The 20410-nt window shown below is 34.7% G+C and overlaps 1 protein-coding gene across 4 annotated transcripts in view; it reads left to right on the top strand.

Moving 5' to 3' along the window:
- Positions 1 to 2253: 2253 nt before the first annotated feature.
- The window catches only part of LOC109540469, an 82657-nt gene continuing 64500 nt past the window's right edge, over positions 2254 to 20410 (top strand). For all 4 annotated transcript variants that reach the window (XR_007281719.1, XM_048667353.1, XM_048667352.1 and 1 more), the window contains exons 1-4: positions 2254 to 2427; positions 10984 to 11118; positions 14754 to 14912; positions 18634 to 18783. Coding sequence is in view for 3 of the 4 variants with exons in the window: in XM_048667353.1 (XP_048523310.1) it covers positions 2425 to 2427; positions 10984 to 11118; positions 14754 to 14912; positions 18634 to 18783 (447 nt within the window). In the remaining variant the exon portion in view is untranslated. The remainder of the gene's footprint in view (positions 2428 to 10983; positions 11119 to 14753; positions 14913 to 18633; positions 18784 to 20410) is intronic.

Raw genomic sequence — 20410 nt, 5'->3', positions numbered from 1 at the left:
CCAGTCTTGCCTTCAGTTTCCCATATCTCTTCCTTAAAACAACCTCCTCCACACGATCCACGTGCCATACTCCCAAGCACTATCCTTCATTGTATATACTTTCCTGACTGTGTTTCAATTCCAAATCAAATTCATTCCTAGGTTTCAGTTATTTATTGTCTCTATTTATCAATCAAAATACGTTTCGGTGTATTTTTCCACCATCATCAGTTTTTCTAAAATAACAGATAGTTAAAAAATTTTGTCATTAATTTAAAAAACAACCACAGTTCGTTAACAGCCTCATCATATCACACATTAAAATACATCACAATTGCAAATAAAAATAGCTGAAAGTAAAAGAAATCAATATAAACAGTATTTTATTCGTTTTGTGTCCGATAATGGACAAAATTAATACTCCAAATGCATGCCAAGGCTTAAATCAGCAACAACGCTACACATGTAAGTAAAAATATTTAAGTATCTGAACGAAGAATTCTAGTCTCTTCCCAAATTTGATTGTCTTGACTAATCACCTGTTAGGCCTAATTAATTTTAGAATGTTTTAAAGTATTGCAATTGTGATGTATTTTAATGTGTGATATGATGAGGCTGTTGACGAACTGTGGTTGTTTTTTAAATTAATGACAAATTTTTTTAACTGTGTTATTTTAGGAAAACTGATGATGCTTGAAAAATACACCGAAACGTATTTTGATTGATAAATAGAGACAATAAAATAAGAAAAAAAATAAAAGAGTTAATATTTTTACCACACGCACAGTTCTGTCATCACAATATCGACATTGTAACTTGTATCGAAAAATACTTACCCTACTGAAAAGTGAGACTGATGGTTTTAAAAGCAAGAGTTACAAGATTTTGTATGCAAACAGCAACATAAGACAAAACTTTTCGGGAAAATGTACCTGATGTTGAATGTTTGTTTATGACCGTATGACGTTTTAATTTGTAATTTTGGGCCGCTGCGAACTTTTTAATCGTTGCCAAAACTGACATATTTCAAAATATACAAATTTGTCCTTTAGTTTTAGTCAGTTATTACGGTCGTGGGTAAAGTATGGTACATGCAAGATGCAACGCAATTACGTACTCATGGAATTAAAGTAAAGTGCTCCTTACAACTGTTATTATGTAATATACGATTATAGCTGCGATTGAGGGCAATAGTCTAATAAATTACTTGACTTTACATAATAGATATATCAATATACAGTTTGTCAACATTTTCATCAAACTGTGATTGTTTTTTAAATTAATGAAAACATTTTTTTTACTATCTGTTATTTAAGAGAAACTGATGATGGTGGAAAACACCGAAACGTATTTTAATTGATAAATAGACAATAAATGACTGAAGCCCAGGAATTGATTTTGATTTGGAATTGAAACACAGTCAGGAAAGTATGTACAATAATAGATATAGACTTAAAAACTCTTAAAAAGCTTGCGAAAGTTGATTAGAACAAAACAAATCACAATCAGATGTAAACACCAATGTCAACAAGGCAAGTGTCAAATTATTACTTAACATGTAGTTATAGTTTTAGCCACCAAGGGCGTCTGGACTTTTGAACTCGCGAATAGTATAACGGAAAAGAATAAGTTTTAATAATAATTAATCGTCGTTAATATAAATTCATGTTTTCAAAATCCTCCCTACGTGTCCTTTCTGTTTTCAAGAAAACCGACTTATTATTTCAATTAAACATCCTGTAGATTTAAAGTTTAGTAATCCAAAAATAGAATAAAATTTGACGCCTCTGTTTGAATTGATTATCCAAATGAAAAAGAATTCGCAAACCACGTCTTGGACAACGAAAAACCGCGTTCTGTGTAGTACAAAACGTTTCAACAAAATCAGTTTGTTTTGGTTAAGAACAATTAGCTACACAGGAAATGCCATGTACTTAAAGGAAAATTTCTAAAATTAATCCGAAATTGTTAAAAAGCATTGGAGAGTAATGAGGAAATACAGGGACAGATGAAGAAGTCTTACCCGATACTTTCCCCAAAGTAAATTATTCACTAGAACTCAGGGAGGACGGTTTTCTCGAGTTTTTCCATTTAATTTTTGTGGAAGCAGGTTCTGATAAGATGTTCCAGATCCAGCTTTCATCCTACCGAAGCCATCGGCTAACGAATTCCATATCTGTTGTAATTGCGGGCTGCAAAAGGCATGCGCCACGGGAAAATCACTCGGTCGTTTTTCCTCTGGCCGGGAAATTTCAGTTTTCATTTCGCGAGCATGAAAGTCTCGGTCGATGCCGTTGAGGAAGCGCGAGTGCCTCTTCAAGTCATAAACAATCCATTATTTTTAACTATCGCCCCGCTTTCACGTAACGCTCCAGTCTGGATTGTGGTAGTCCCGACCGTTAAGACAACATGTAGTCGGGATAACTGCGAGCTGATCCCGCGAATATGGTGAGTAAACAGCAACAGTGTGACAAGTGTTTAGGTTTTCCATAAAATTTACTGTGATGAACGAGGGCCAAACGATACTGAGCCAAACTGAGTAAAATGCATAGTTTACGACCTATTTTTACTTGATTAATTTAGTACATCTGGCTCCTAGTATTCAGCATTTTAGTAAACCCGATTTTTTGCCAGTGGTTTTTAGCAATAGAAACAATATTAGATTATCAAAGTTGTGTAGGAGTCGTACATTTATGCAAGATTATTTTTACGGTTTTAGTGCAGTATGGATCAGTCAGATTTATTATTCAAAATGCAACCATTTCAATGGAAAATGGGTCAGCATTTTCCTTAGAAACAACGCTGGGAGGGAAATATTTATATTATTATAGTTTATTTAGCAAGCCTACAGAAAAGGGATTAAACTTCTAGGGACTGTTAATCAGTGCAACAATAAAAGCAATTTGAGTATAGAAACTCTTGTCCGAAAATCTGTTTCCTCGTGTTTTGAAGGAAAATTTTCATTTTTTTGTATATACAAGGTGTTCGGTACACCTTGTATATACTTGCATATTGTTGCTCAACAATATGCCGCGGACAGACGACCTGAAAATTAGTCCGGTACTTTATATAAGTTTTTTTCCGATCTGGCTTCGCTAAGAAATAATGGGCCACTAAAGTAACAAGTTCAAAAATTAAATCTGTTCTTAATTATTATTAAACCGATTATTTCGCGTTTGTGAAATTTTTGTAAATAAAAATAAACACTCGTCATTTTTATTTAAAAATTTATCCGAAATCCTGTGACTACAGAAATAAAACAAAAATAGGAAAAAATAAGGACGACACAATGCTCGAACTGTTGAAGCTGAAGCAGAAGTGTCAGACTTACTAAATGGAGATCTGTAAAGTAAAATCAAAAGTGGTTTATTTAAAAAACCGTAATATATGCTGTTTTTAAAGCATAGAAAATGAATATGTATTTCTAACTGCTTTATCATAAATTCAATCAATCATAAATAAATAAAAAATCTACATTTTCTAATTTAACACCGTTAGGATTGTACTTATTGTAAAAGTTAATTTTGACCGTAACTGTCCAATAACAGGATTTCGCATAAATTTTCAATTAAAAACGACGAATACCTATGGGCACTTTCTGTTACAAAATGTTTACAGACGCCAGATAAACAGTTTAATGATTAAAAATAAATTTGTTTTCCAACTTTCAAGACCCATAATTCCATAAAGAAGCCAGATAGGAAGAAGACACTAATCCAATCTTTACTTCGCATTCAGCGTTCCAGCTTCTGAAATTGATTGAATCGCATAAAGAAAAAGAATTGATTTTTTTGAGATTTTCCAAATGTTGTTCGAGGATGTTTCATCGGTTACTAAATTTCGCATTTTCCTCCAGTAATGCTAAATGGTAAAACTTTTCTTGCGTCCATTACTGGTTACTCTTGCCAACTCTTTACGTTTGGAAAGATCYTGGTTAATTCTGCAKACGCAATTTTCCTAGTAATCAACCCTTTTTTTGCTGCATTAAAAACCCGAAAGAAGAATGTTGAGGACAGTTTAAAAACTTGCCTGCGCTTAATTAATCAGGCGGTTGCGATTTAATGTCCGGCTAATAACTCTTTCTCTTGTTAACTAAGCACATGAAAATGGTCAGCGCAATGACACAGTTTTTGTTAGCGACCAGAGGGTAATATCGATGAGAAAATGTTCGGTTAATGGAGAAACGAACGTGATTCCGTCGCCGTTCCTGTTTCTCATTAGTTTATACGAAAATTGCCATTTTAATGGACCTATGTGGGGCCCTTATTGCGATACAATCGCCCTTTGGGATTGCAAATCTATGGAATCACTTTATTAAATAGAGTAACACGCCATGTTCCGTGCTGGGTGGAATTGTGTAATCAAAATGAAACAAAAAAGGCAATGTTTTGCACTTTTTTGTTATAAAAACTCGGATGTTTCAGTGAGTAAATTCTGTTCCGAAAACTAGGTCTACCCTTCGAATACATTTGGCAGTAAAACTTGGATATTTTACAACTTTTCGATTCAGGAGCTAAACTTTGCCAGTTGCGGCTTTTACTAACAAAATTTCCATAATCAGTTGCACTTTTCGCTGCAACAGTGGAAACTACTTGAACTAAAATCGATTTACCTAATGGTTGTTTCAAGTCGGTAAATTATTTGGTATTACTGGTCCAAATGTTCAGATGAATTATTAAACTTAAGGCGCACTAAACCATCATTTGGAGCAAATAATATTCTGAATTAAACGGCATACTGAAGGTCCCACTCTTCGTTTTGACCAGAATTTGCCATTTTTTACTCGTAGTATTTTAAGTTTTATTATTGTTTTTAGTAGGTAAGTACAGCAAAAGTAAGACTAGAAACAAAAAGAACAAAAATAACGTTTCGAGAAGTTAACATTGTCGAAAATTGAAATAAACTTAGAAAATACCGATGTAGCTCTCAAATGCTCACTGCACAATACCTCAGTTTTCTACAATTATTAGCTTTTTTGGATGTTTATTCGTTATTTCTTTGCTAATCTACCTCTTTGACTGTCAACAACAGTTTTCCTTCTTACGCAACTATTTTTCGTGGTTTTCTTGGTTTTTTTTGCAACCACTCTGTTTCACTTTTGTATGTAGTTAACAATCTTGCGGTTTTACTGAAATTATATTGCTTAACAGAACTTTGTTGAATTATTGGAATAGACAAAGCAACTTCTGGGGCCAAGCCGGGGAACGATGAGTTCTTGTAAACGTTGCGAAAAATTCTTTACTGCGTGCCTTTCACGGAGAACAACTTGAAATCAAAATGGGCAAAAATTCTTTCGGGCAAATATCAAGTAACTTTTGCTCTTTTCATTAATACGGTGTGGAATTTGCATTTTGAAAAATACAATTTTTTGTTCCTTTTCCATTTAGTCCATTTATTGAAGCCGTAAACAGACTTGGCACATGCCGGTTTAAAAACGACACTGGAACTGTCTTTTCCAGCGCTAGAAACTGGAGACTTTATTAAAGCCTTAGCTTGTCGTGAAATTAGAAGATATGGCGACAGGAAGCGAATTGCATTTATTCTTGACGGCAAGCATCGCGTTACATCCTTTGAAAACTTTTTTTGTTGAACAGTTTTTTGCTTATTCTGATCAATATGCCGTATTTTCTGAAAAGGAAATGCGCCTGGTTTATCAATCAGGATGCGACTTTATGGAAACCGAAAGTTATTTTGAGCTAAGTTTTGGGTGGACCTTGTATACTGTGATAAAAAATAAATTATCCAATCTTCCTTCCACCCGCTTTTTTATGCTCTGCAATACCTTAATGAAATCGGGCTGGTTTATTGCTGGCACGTTAGAAAAAACGCGACAGCGTTGATAAAAAGAAAAGTAAAAATATATTTCAAGATAACACAATTTATAGGGTGTATAAAATTAAGCGCGTAAGATTGTTGATTGTTTTTATTTCTGCAGTTGCAAAGACTTTTAATTTAACTTTAGACCATTTTTCACCTTTAATAATATTCAGCTGGAGAAATGGGATCATTTAACTCCAACCTGCTTTTTTTGGTGCTTTATGGCAACTTCATTTAAATAAATATCCTCTAAAGTTCCAAATCCTAATCGAAATGCGGTCCGCAAAAATCTGATCAACAAAAATGTATCCACTTTCTGGATTTTCCTATTTTGCGTGCATAAAGAAGGCTGCTTATTGAATATTTCGCAACATGCTGATTTTTATTTGCTCCATATGAAATTCAAATAAGCATAATCATTTAAAAAGTGGCCATAAATCGATGCTGATGTCAGCTCCTGAATAAATTCCCCGGATAATAATCCCTTCAGCATTATTTGCCCACTTTATAACTGCCGAGAGTTTTGAGCGAACAATTTAGCGATGGGCCCTAAGCCTGGGCAACACAATTTACAGAATGTGTCCTCAGCCCTAAAATGAAATGGCATATTTAATATGAGTGAGGGTCGGCAATGCCTTTCCCAATTTTCCAGATACCTTGCCATCTGGACAACTGGATATAGTACAAATGGGCGTTAATTATTTTCAATGCAAAATCTCCAATTTTGAGTCCAGGCTTGTTTGCTTCATTTTCCTTATCTAAACTCCAATTATTCCTACTACAGATGGCATCGATTCTAAAAATCTCTCAAAACTTGCCTGATGACTAAAAATCGAAAATTCTCCACGTATAAAACTAACTTTGCACTAAGAAACGCACCCAAAAATTTATTTTTGAAGTAAAGTTCGTTAGTTTCTGAGAAAATAAATGCCAATCTTAGACCTGTATAAACGATCGCAAACTCCCATCTCAAATAAAAAAAATGGAAAATAGCCTAGAAATGACCTGAAAAACTAATCTTTTGCCACTTATTACGCCCAACCAAATGCATGTAAAAGTCACTCTGTCTTCGCAGGTTTCTGAAGAAATAACTGTTAACTTCCGGTATGCATAAACCAATCTGGGGAAATTTCCCTGAAGATACGTTAAAATCGAAACGTTTTCCAGATATAGAGCAACCTTGCGATACAAAATGTTTGCTAAGATGACTCTTCAACTATTCTACGTAATGAGAAAATAAATGCCAAATTTACACCTGCAAAAGCAACTCAAAAATGAAAATTTAAAATTTAACCAAATTTAAACAAATCGTAAATACCCAGACTTTCAGAGATTCAATACACATGCTTTGTTCACATCCGTACGTAGGACGTACTTTGCACTACAAAAATCATACAAAAGTATCTCCAGCTTCACTAGTTACTGATGAAGTAAATCTTAATCTTAGGCCAGCATAAACAACCTCAAAAATCTATCGTTACAAAAAAAGTTAACAAAAAGGATCATGTAAATAGCCTGATGACGATCTGAAAATCAAAACTTTTGCCACTTGCCACGGACTCTGCCCAACTAAATTCATGCAAAAGTCACTTTCTAACCACTGGATCCAGAGAAAAGTAAGTATTAAACGTCGGATCGCATAAACAAGTGAAAATTACAAAAAAATATTCAATATTTCGAAAAGTTTCCAGAACATGAGTGAAAATTGAATCGTTTTCCACTTGTGACCAACAGTGACTTAAATATTCACAAAATCCACAAATTAATTTTTTTAACAGTTTCTTGATGACTACGGAAATTCTAAACTTTTCATACGTACAGAACAGGCGTTTTCCTACGAAATATGTACGTACAAAAGTGTCGCTCTCATTTTGTTACATCCTGAATAAACAAAAACCCAACTTCGGTCAGAAACAATAAACTCGCAATTCTTAAATAATCGCGGAAAAATGCCTGATAATAACTGAAAATCTAAACTTTGTTTTCTTATAGAAGCAAACCCACCCCCAAAACCAGACGCGATTTTGAAAATTCTTGAAACTAATAAAACATATTTTGGATAACAAAATCCATGCAAAAGCTGCTATATTACTTAGTTCCAAAAGAAATAAATGCAAAACTCCGGTTTGCAAAAACAAACTCCAAATTCTGAAAAATTCTCAAAAAAATTGCCTGATGACTGAAAATCGAAACGTCCACTGATAGAAGGAACGTGTCCCTATATAATTCACTCTTAACTGGCTTTCTGACTGAAAGTTAGAGAGCGAACAAATGCGAAAGTCTGGCTTGCAAAATCGGCACGAAAACCAGAGGCGATTTTAAAAAAAGCTTGCAATAAACAAATATTTAAATTTTACTCGCGCTGTGAAATGTAAAATAATAGCTCTATGTGGTTAAATAATTAAACAATTCAATGTTTCGAAATATCCAGAGCCTGCTGTATTAAACCAGAACCGTTTGCAATATTAAATGTAACTCAAACTAGGCGTTTACGGGAATAGTAAATATAAAATTCTAATGAGCGTGTAACAAATTTTATTAAACTAAATAAATAATAATAAATTATTTGCTCGAATGCGGGGCGAGTTTCTTTTGTTGACCAAAAACCATGCTTAAATTCACTCGATATGACTATTTTCTTTACTAATAACTAGTAAAAAAATATAATATACAAAATGGTTCAATTATTGCGACATTTTTCTGAATAAAAAATCCACAATATGACCCTATCTGTCCGGTTTCTACTTCAACTTTATCAGTTCGTGTACTTGACAAAGCTCTTTACAGTTATCGAGAGCATTTGCCTTAACTTGCAGGACGTTGCACGAATAAAGTGTCTGAAGTATGCGCAAAGTTGCTGTTGATTCAGCATCTATTTTCGGGTTTTATTGTATTTGCAGATGGGGTTTGTTTTCCCAAGTTTGTTTCCGTCTGCTTCGATATTGTTAAACTTGAGTTGAACTTGACTATTTTCTCTTACTGCGTTCCAACTGAACACTGTTGGAACAATTTTTTAAGCAAAAATAAAAGCCAATAAAAATGTGAAATGAGCGTGGGTATATTTTAGAAATCATAGGCTGATATTTTATAAATTATACAAAATGTTTCAGAACGAGGGGATCAAATTTTTTGGGAGTGTTCAGGGCATTAATAGAAGACAGTTGAGTAGATGAACTAATGTCCGGAAATGTTTCCTTAAGGCGCTACGCTATAAGACCGTCTTAAATAAAATCATATTTTATCGAGTTTTACTAAAAAAAAACAATGGATTGAAGCCTGGCCAGAATCTTCAAGTGGAGCTATTTACAAGAGGATGGGGCGCTGCAAATGTTCCAAAATTTTGATACAAACAGACTGCTGAATGATTTTCAGCAATGAACAAACTTCCAGTTGAACCTGAGTAGACATTTCAAGTTAAGCCATTTAAACAAATTCCTGAGGTCCAAACTGGAGCGAGTAGACACTCGAAATGTTGTCTAATTCCAAGCCCAATGGGCGCTGTAAGTGTTTTTGAAAATTTCGAGGTACAGCATGATTTTGCAGGAATTAACAAGTTTACAGTTGAACTGGATCAGAAATTTTAATTTGAGTAAATTTAAAAAATTCCTCACTTCCAAACTGGTACGATTAGACACTAATCACGATTGGGCGCTGCAAGCGTTCGGAAACAATCAATCGAAACGGCGTGCAGAATCATTTTTCAGGAATAAACAGATTTATAGCTGAACCTGACCAGAATTTTCAAATTAAGCCATTAATAGAAAAACCTCACGTTTAAACTGCGGAAAACTAACCACTTGAAGTTTTGTCAAATTCTGAAGATGATGGGGCGCTGCAAGTGTCCGGAAAATTTCGATCGAAACGCACTGCAGTATGATTTTTCAGGACTTAACAAGCTTGCAGTTGAACCTGACTAGACACTTCAAGTTGAGCCATTTTCAAACATTTCTAATGTCCAAACTGGAGCGAGTAGACGCTTGCAGTTTTGTCCAATTCTAAACACGATTTGGCGCTGCAAATGTCGCAAATTTCGGCCAGAAATTCCAAGTTGAGGCATTTCAAAAAGTTCTCACGTCCAAACTGAAGCGACTAGATACTTGAAATTTTGTCCAATTCTAACCGCGACCGGGAGCTGCACATGTCGCAAATTTTGATCAAATCGGACTGCAGAATTATTTTTCAAGAATTAATAAACTTACAGCTGAATTTGACCAGAACTTGCAAGTTGAACGACTTTCAAAAATTCCTCACAACAGAACTGGAGCAACTAGACACTTGAAATTTGTCCAGTTACTATAAATAGGGGTAAATTACCACCTAAAAGACTGCAGGTTGATTTTCCAAACAACGACAAACTTTTAATTAAGCTTGAAAAAAATGCTGACCCATTTTCAACATTTTTTAAGTTCAACCTGACACAGGCAGTAAATTTCTCAATAGTCACATTAATCAAACATTCTACCAGACTGGCAAGTTGAAATACCATCGCTGTGTAGACTAATTTCAAAAAAAATCCTCAAACTTTTAGCTCAAACTGAACAAAGATTGCAAATCATAGTCAAAGCTGATTTTTTTTAAAACCCAGAAACTTTAAAATCGACGCCACCATTACTTTATTACACCAAACTGCATTTACCTGTCCTGCCTGAAAGTGTTTTTATATCGATTATTAAATCAAAAAGTATATAACTAATGCAAAAATTCCAATGATTATTAAAGTGTGACAGTGCATGAAACTAATTTCTGTTTGTTAGAGGAAACATCAGTTATAAGAATTAGTCTTGTCTAAGTGAAAATTTGACAAAAATGCCTCCTAGTTTATGTGTATTTTAGTAATTTTCAAAATAAACCAAGTTTTTGTACAAACGGTCTTAACAAACGGTCTTAAAGTGCCTTAGGAGACATTTACGAACATTTTTTCTACTCTTGTATGTACTTGTGTACTTGTATATAGAAACAGCATTCTTAAACACAGCTTCTCATTGGAACAAGTAACATTTCGGTTTGCCTACTTTAAATGAAGTTAATTGACTATATTTTTATCCAACTAGCCATTTGTAGTTTCTCAATGAAATAGCACACTTTCCCGTTATACTGAGATAATAAATGTTGCGATCGAAATTTCAAAGCTGAATGTATTGCGTTTATGCGAGTGGCTAAAGTTGAACGAATTTTCTGCTATTCCAGTTAAACACCGAGTGGGCACAAGTAGAAGTTATTGATTTAATCAACGACGGTTCAGGCTTGGCTTTTGGCATTATTGGCGGAAGAAGTACCGGAGTGGTGGTGAAGACAATTCTGCCTGGAGGAGTGGCCGATCGGGTAAGTCCAAAATATCCAAACAAAATCGCCCTTGTTTGTTCAACCATTTGCAACAAGAGGATGAACTGAAGCTTTGCAATTAATCATTGCTGTGTTTGAAAATGTCCCCGCGCGATTCCTCGGATTCTTCCTGATACTCGGTTTTTATAAAACATGATTTATCAATGTCAGATTCTCCATCGTTTGTGCCTCCTCGTTCTTTTTTCTGGTTAACTGTAATTCGAGAGGATAATATGATATAATAAATTTCGACGCCAATAAACCCTCCAGGACGGAAGTAGTAGGTAAAATGCGGCATGTCGGGATGCTTTGTGGCGTGTGAAAAGTGCCAGAGGTTTATTTATTATATAGAAAATCCGTGTGGGTTTTTCGGATAGAGTGCGATCACAAAAAATGGGCAACTGAAACTCGTGGAAAAACCAATAAATTGGAACAGATTATGCTTGATCGAATAAAGCTTTGAAAAGTTCCCCTTTTTGAAACTGAAAACTGAAATGTTGGCGCGTCCATCAGTATAAGCTTTCGAGCTAAACACCTCTGAGAATGCAGGTCACTCGGGCTTGCAAAACGCCAAGAAAACATTTCTTGCTTTGCTGGAAACTGTTGATTCAAATAATTGTTGAAAGTTAATTTTTGATTGAAGTTGAGAAAAATGTTGATTTAAGGTATTTTCGTAAAGAAAAGCGCTCTTGCTCTTAAAGTGACCATGTTTTGGGTCACCTTTTTTATTACCATCCCTTGAAAGCATGCATTATTGAACAACGTGCAACTAAACCACTGGACTTTCAAAGATGTTTTTCTCCAATAAAAACTTCCGGTGACTTCTGGTTTACTGCACCCCCGAACAACTCCCTTATCTGATTAGTGGCTTTAGTGCTGCCAATTTATTCAAAGCGTCTCGAAATGCAACAACCAAGTGCTAAAGTAAACGATCCGTTGCTTCTATATTGCCTGGCGCTTTGATCGCTGGATCGTTTTCAATTGAGTTCACAGGAAAAACAAAGTAAAATGCCCCGTTCGCATTGACCCTGCCTTTGTGTTCTTCTGGTTTGATTGTTTTCCACGCGAAGTCTTTTTCGTTGTTTGCCGTCGTATATCAACGATGTAATTTAAGGCTTGTTTAATTGAAAACATTATCTCGAAACAACAGAAAGAGCAGCACAGTTTCTTTGTTCGGTTACTTCATTCGTTTCTGCTGTTCTCTTATGGGCAATTAGTGTTCGATTAGCGATTGCTTGCAATGAGTTTATTTGAGCAATTGAAAGTGGATCGAAATTGCAGCGCGCTCAAACGATTATCAAGTACGTGAATCGTCTTTGGCGCATTTGTTGTTATAACCATTTTGAAGCAGAAAATAAGCTCCCATTTTTTTTAGTTTTTTTTATCATTGGGAAGGAAGGAAAGGGCCTGTTTGCCCGGTTCTATCGAACCGGGGCCTGAGTCTTCAGTTGCGACAGGCATTAAATAGAGCGTAAAACCGATCGACATCTGAACCTTTTTCAGGAGCGGCTATTTCGATTTACTGCCGAGATTTGTGTTTAGTTTTGGGCTTAAAAGCTCGAGTATATTTCTTTGATTAGTGTCTTTTTGGTATTTCAATTCAAACTTTGCTTTCGTTTTTTGGACTTTTTATTACCCAAATATTCACTCGTTTATATTGCTGGGACTGTAATATTTGGTTCAAAGACAATATTATTCTTTATTGTTTAATTTTTAATGTGGAATTTCTCTAGCTTAATGTCAGATTAGTTTAGGTATGCAATATATTCTAAACACACTATTAAAATATGCATTAAATATAAACAAAATCCCGATGTTTATTCTTATAAACTACTGGTAAGAAATAGCTTCATTACGTCTAAACTGTTAGAGATAGACAAAATGTTAATATAAATACCCAAATTTCTTGATTAAGTGTTTTGAAAATTAATTTCTCAGAAACGACAAAATAACGTGCTTCTTTCATCGACTGCTAGGGAATAAATACACTCACTTTTTCCTACTTTAAAGTATCATTATCTACTCAGATGTATATCGCCATAAACTCTCTCAGATGGGTGTACAACATATGGATATCAAAAGAGGCGAAATAAATTTGATTAAAAAAGTGATGGTTTTTATATAAAAAAATGTGTTAGTCAATTGAAATATTTGAACTTTAATAATTTCTGGAAAATCCATTTGAGCAGCTAATGAAACTTCAAAGTGCAAAAAACAGAGCCCCTTTCATCCTCTAATATACGATGAAAGAAGAAGTTGCCATCTCTTATCGTTTATAAGATATTGTTCTTCCAAAAAAACCTTTTGCAAGTGTAACTTTTCCTAAGAAAATTAATCTTGCATATACATTCTGTATAAAATATTTAACTGAGTTATCTATTCGTTCCACAAGGTGTTTTATTGCTTTTTAAGCTTAAAGTTTACTTTAGCTTAACCTGCTAATCTTCATTTGGTCGTTATTGTCCTAAATGGGCCAAATAATATTACAAACTAGCCATAAGCAAGCAAGTTAAATTATATTCCACCATTACAGCCTAAATTTCATAGGCATTTTATCCAGAAATTTATGATTCCGATGCTGTTTGAGCAGATGTAATGGCTTTAATAAAACAATTTATGCGTGCCGATCGTAAGCCCCAAGTCCATGCAATAATAATAAAGGTACGCTGTTCAATTTTGGACCATTTTTCATTGCACCCGGGATGGTAAAGTCGCCTTAATATTCCCATATCTGTTTTATGTGGCCAGGAATTGGTAGTAACTTTTTTGGTTTTGGTTTAGCGCGCTTTTTATATCATGCGAGATAAAATTTGGGTTTGTGTCCCTCGTTCAAGTTGAAAAAAGATTCTTGAAAACAGCATAAAATAAAGCGATTTCAATAAACTTTCCTTAAATTAACCTTAGTGAAGCAAATCGAGAATATAACAATGCAAAGTTTTCTTTATCATTTTATAAAACTTCTTCATCTTATTCTTAGGGTGCGTTATGTTTTTTTCCACTTCCATATTTCTTTCTATTTTAAGCTGCCGGAATTATGCAAAATGTGGGCAAACTTTCTTCGCTTCGTGATGACTAAAAATAATAAGTTGGGTAACTTTTCATCGACAAACATAATTGTTGAAAAATGAAATTACTGGAGATGACAATGCAAAGGAAAATACTTTAGAAGTTAAGTAAAGTTAAACTGCGCAATCAGAACTTCATTTTACGCGAGCCTTTGGCAATCTTTAATTAAGCAGAAAACGAGTCGAACAAAGTAATCTAGAATTCTGGGCGAGAATCGTGCTCAATTATTCATCTTAAAAACTTTTTATTTAGCTCGAATTGTTCCAGCCATTTCAGATGTTTGTAGGAAACGTAATTGGGCCTTTTCTTTGCTACTCTTTTTTGTCTTGCTGGCGAAAATTATTCATTTGGTGGGGACCTCGTGTGTTGTTCGAATTAATAGATAACTAACACGAAACACTTTTTCTTCCAAGAATTGTTTCAACGAGATTCCAACAAAGGGAAGTTAACGGTTCATTACCACACCCACTAAGTGGTTCAATAATATAGCAAAAATGGGCCTTCAACACCTTTGCAAAATGCACCAGACCACCATAGATAATTTATCTTCAGCTTAACATTTGTTCTAGGACGGTCGGTTACAAAGTGGAGACCACATTCTCCAAATTGGAGAAGTGAACCTAAGGGGGTTGGGTTCTGAGCAGGTGGCTTCTGTTCTGCGCCAGTGTGGTGTGCATGTGCGCATGGTAGTGGCCAGACCAGTTGAATCAACCACAGCGGATATCCAGGTATGATAAATTCCAGAAGGATCAGAACTGTGTATATATATAATATAACTGTTTGTATTACCTAAAATTTACCGATTTCTAGTTGCAAATTTACCAACAGGAATGTTATATTTCTGTCGCTCGATTATGGTCTAAAATGTTTGGTTCAGATAGATGGATATTTGTTGAAAACTCTTCGAGGCTGTTCTGGTTATACCGCATAATCATTGTCTTGCACATCTTCCAATCTTTATTAGCTTTTAATAAAAAATTTCTATTCATTTATTCCAATGTACTTTTCGGTGACTTTTCGCATTCAGTTTTATCTGATTTTGTGGACATTTCGAATTTAAACTTTTGATAATTTTCTAACTTAATAATGATTTTTTTGAGGTTGTTTCTTTCAATAAGCGGCAATTTTCAAGATACTCGAAATAAGAAATTAAATGTAATGTTCACTTTCCCTCTTGCTTAAATCAGTAACTTTCATGAAAGGTTGTTGCTTGTAAATAATGAAGAACCAGTTGAATTTGCATTTGTTAAACACAAACTTAAAAAACTGAGTAGCAAAATTTTTGACCATCACAAATGTGTATAAACATTTTCATGAATTACGAGGTTATTTAACAAAAAAACACACTATCTTTTGCAAAAATCGCAATTTCAGGTAGGAAACTCTCGACCAAAAGTTGCTCTAATTTGATGAGCGAACCAATCGGGTTTTACTCGCGCAATTAGTCTCATGAATTAGCTAGAGGTGAAAGCGGATTAATTATTACTAGATGAGCAATTTGGGTGAAGACAGCCCTGTTAAGGGGTCAGTTACATAATTTAAGAGGGTGCTCCTACGTGGCTGGCACGGTTTGCAAACGGTCAAACATTTCCCTATGTATTGTTGTAATTGCGGAGGTTCGTTAAATCTTTGTCAGCCAGGCAAGTTTGCCGCAGACTATCAAACCGACTTGTCCATAAACTGGACATTTATTTCAGCTTGAAATGAACCAAACTGATTTTACAGTGGCGTTCATAAACTAGCGACAAATGCATTGATTTTGATGCCAATTGCAAGCAAGACATTCACGATATCAATTTCTTAGTCAATGAGCGCAAATGGCTCAGTAGAGAACAAAAATTAAAAACTTCCGAAAAAATTGCCAGTTTGTATAGCAAACATTCTAAAAATTCATCATAAAAAAATAGTTTCCACGTGTCGAAAAGAGTTTCGCATGCAGTGTTTTGCTGTAATGTTGATGTTTCCTGTAAAGAGAACGTTAACGCAAGAGAGCAAGTTCAAGACTGTAAAATTGCTGATTTTTTTGGGCCATAAGGCGTTTCTCAAGCGCTTAGTGGCTGTCTTTCGCTCGGAAATCTACACTGGACTTTAAAAGTGTCTAGATGAATAACCTCTGAAGATGCTTGCCATTCGTGCTAGCGAAACGTCAGGATTAAATATTGTAGTCTCAGAAGAGCGTATAGTCCAGCATAAACCTCCGAGTGAAACACATTTGAAGAAAGGTAAGAAATATTTTCCTCGTTGGCTTAACAGCTCGAAAAATTAATTTTCCTACATCTTGATGTACGCGATGAGTTATAACGAAAAACTCAGCAACAAAAAATACTCTACAAGTTCACACAGTAGAAACTTGAAAAATTAACATTCTGTAGAAGATGGGTTTTGCTGCAAATATTGCAAAGAAAGAGAAAATGTGTTTAATACAGCAGGAAATCTGTCCACAGCCGAACTTATTTGATCAGCATCAGCAAAGCAAAGAGAGAGAAATATAAAGAATCATCAAACTTCAGTTGCTTGTCGGAAAGCTAAAGTCAGTTCAAGCGAAAACAATTATAGATTAGAGACCTTCGTACCAGCTTTTTACAAGCTGGCGCCCCCCCCCNCCCCATCCTCCATTTCCTACTCATAAATCCTCAAAAAGTTCACTACACTTTCGCAAACTACCGCACTTACCATAAAGGCCACAATTATTCTATATTTTCCATCTAAGAACGCAATTCACACGACACAAAAGATTATCGACCAATTTCATCCACTCCCGGTAGAATTCTATGGCCAGTTATGCCGACTACTACTAACCGAATTAATTTTGTTTTTCTTAAAATATTGACTTAACAAAAAACCGCGAAGAAATCACAACGAAATTTCAATTAATTAAAAATGTCCTTTGAAAGTTCTGATTTCAATAATTATTCCGCCACAAGCGCAGTTGGAGGTGCGGCGCAGTGAGGCGCGATGAGTTATAACTCACAGGGAGGCATCAACTCAACTCAACACAGTGTTACCCAGGCCTATGCAGGTGTAAACTTCTATCGAAAAATGTCGGCTTGAAACAGAAAATGCTGATCTTCATCCCAAATACTTTTGATTAATCTTAATCCAAAAAATAATTCTCAATTCAAAGCCTTGAAAGTTTTGTGATAGATTCGATAGTTTGTGTTTAACTTCGAATTTTTGAGTCTAAACCTCGATAGTTTAATATTTTCAGTTCAAACGCAAAAGATGGATTTTTATTTTAATTGATATTCAGATTTAATCTAATAACATCGATTTTACAGTGGACTTCAATTTTCATTCTCTGTCAAGATTACAAAATTCGGATACTGACTTCTTGCTTGCATTTCAAATTTTCAATTGAAAGTGGTATTTTTTAGTTCAAAGTTTAAATATAAAAGCACCGATAATTGATTTTGTAGAAGTTTCGAGTTTGCCACCGCATTTGCTATTTTACAGTTCGGTGAAAATATTTTGGGGTTTTCTCCTTGAAATCAGGATTTTTCAGTTTAAAGTAAAAATATATGAGCAACTGTGTTTTAGCTTGATTTGTTTAAAGCTTGATTTGTCAAAAAGTTTGGCTTCAAACACATTGCCCAGGTGCACTAAATATTCATGGATGTAAAACTCCTGTTATGTTTCAATATTTTCCAATTTAAAAATTTGTGTTAAAATATTTTTCTTCATTATAATGATTTTCATGACGTAGGATTCTGATCCCAATAATTCTGCTTGATCCTCTTCCGAAAGAAAAATTTGAAATTTCAGTCCCAAATTCGAATTGAAAGCCTGAATTTTGTGATTGAGAGTGGGGCATTGAAGTCCAAATTCGATGGTTTGTGTTCCACCTCGAAATTTTGAGTCTAAAGTTAGATTGCTTAACATTTTCATAACAAATGCGCAAGACGGACTTTATTTTAAATTATATTAACACTTTGAATTAATAACATCGAATTTACAGTGGATTTTCATCTGAATTCGCTGCCTGAAGGACAAGATTGTTAAATTGCAATTCTGATTTGTTGCTTATATTTGAACTTTTAAATTGAATGCGGAATTTTTCAGTTCAAAGTCAAAATTTAGGAGCAAAGATGTTTAAGTTTTTGAAGCAGAAATTCCATTTACAAAATTGCATCATGAGTCTTTGCTTGGATTTGATATGTTTAACTAAGTCCAAATTTCACTTGTACCCTCGAAATTGCAAATTTGGAATCATCATTTCTCATGTGTACTGAACTTATTTTATTTCAAACCCGAAATGTTTACTCCCAAGGCAGAAATATAAAGTTTCAAAGCGAAAAAGCTTGACTTTACAGCCGGATATCTCAAAGTTTCAACATTAAAGTTATCAGCGGGTGATTCCAGATAATGGCCAGCGATAAACCTGCTTTTTATAATAAAACCCGTATTAATTCCTGCGAAAAAAACATATTCCATTGAGTTGATCTTTTGCAGACTTTGGGCAGTCACGCACCAATAGTGCCAACGAAAATTCTAGGCGATCCTGTGGAACTCGACAGGCATTTGATAGAAAATGGATTTGCAGGAACTTGCGCCCCATCGCCACCCATCCCCTACGTTCCGCTTATTTACGGGGCGCACAATGTAAGTTAAACATCTTTTGTGCCTCGCATATTCCAGTTTTTAAAAGGCACCCTCTTTATATATTTCAATGAACCCTGCTGAATTATTTCCAGTTTACAAAGGAAGGTCTGAGTTTTTCTAGTCTATTGAAATGAAATGGTTTAATACTTTTCAGACTCTCAGGCTTTTTTTGCTGTGCGATTGTGATGCTTTTTCAATAAATTTTGGGCGTAGTCTGAAATGGTAGATCGAACTGAAAGTTGTGACACAATGTGTTCTGCCCAGGGCTTTGAAATGACATCAAGAGACACTATTTTTTTAAACCGAAGTTTCAATCTTCAACTGGTGTGGTGTTTTATTGAAAGTTAGGTTTTTTTGGGGACTCGTTTTGCAATAAATCTTGGCAAAGCAGCTTCAAGAAGAAGAAAGGGGCATTTCTTAATTGTTAAAAAATAGAGGTTTTTGTCTGCTTTCTGATTTACACTTAATTACGTAGCAGACGTTTCAAAACTCTAGATTTTCTCGAGAATTAATCAAGGAAGGGTTTTTTCATAATGATCTTGATCTTTAACTAAGACTAAATCCAAAATTGTCATAATGATTGAAATTTAATAATTCATTTCTTGGAAATGTTGCAGTAGATCTAAACAATCTTTTTTTAGATTAGAACCCTTTTCGATAGAGCGTTTCAAGATCTATTTTTTTGTTCAACAGTGGAACCTCTATCGAAAAATAAAAAATATGCTTGAGTGCGCGCCTCAGACCTGTTTTTGGTTGATTCTTAAAATATGAAAGAGACATAAATTGGAATACATTCTTGAACTTGTTTATGTATAGGGGCGAAGGCCGAAAATATTATAGAGCCTCTTCGATACAGCGTATGAACAACTTAGTGGTTGGAAAAGGGTTTCATCATACATTTTTAATTAAAAAAGGTCGTTGTTCTCACATACTAAACAAAGTTTTGTCCCAAATTGATGTCTCAAAGTGTGTAAGAAAATTCCTCAATTCTGTATTGGAATGTTCGGATGCGAACTCTATAGGGAAACTGTTTAAAAATGTAGTACAATGCTATTCGCTCTATTTTCCAGAAGGGAAAAAGATCTTTTCGTAGTGTTCAAGTGAAAACCGAAAAGAATAAGTAACTCCGGCTACGTTACACAACATGGCTCGGAATTTATTGGTTAATTATGCGATTTTGTATGCAGTTCGTAGCCGAGATTCTAACACCGGCACCGGCGTAACAATAAATTAGACCAGATTTACAAGCGGAGTTAATATTACATTCAGGAGATACACTCGGATCTTAATAGCTTTTACCTAGAGTCGGTTTGTACAGGATGGTCAAATGTGGTCATTTTAATGAACCCTTTGAAAAAGAGGATAGACCAGCAGCTTTCCATCAAAGATGCACAGGAAGACGGCAAGTTCAAGATTCTTTTGTCCGAAGCCAGAAAATAATTGAAAATAATTTATATCAATTGTATAAAGTTTAAAAAACCTGCTCAACAAAATCAACATTACACTGATAAATTTGTATCAACTTTGAAACTGAATAAATTCTGCTTGAAGTGTTGTTCAGTTCTTTATCGGTTGGTGCGCGTTTTTGCTAAAAATGAGTAATTCAGATAAATTTTCTACAAGATGG

The sequence above is a fragment of the Dendroctonus ponderosae genome, unplaced genomic scaffold (assembly GCF_020466585.1).
Source record: "Dendroctonus ponderosae isolate FM_Combo_2020 unplaced genomic scaffold, Dpon_F_20191213v2 Dpon_F_20191213_6, whole genome shotgun sequence".
Taxonomy (NCBI): domain Eukaryota; kingdom Metazoa; phylum Arthropoda; class Insecta; order Coleoptera; family Curculionidae; genus Dendroctonus; species Dendroctonus ponderosae.
The sequence above is the reverse complement of the archived record's forward strand: the minus strand, read 5'-3'. Positions and strand labels throughout refer to the sequence as shown.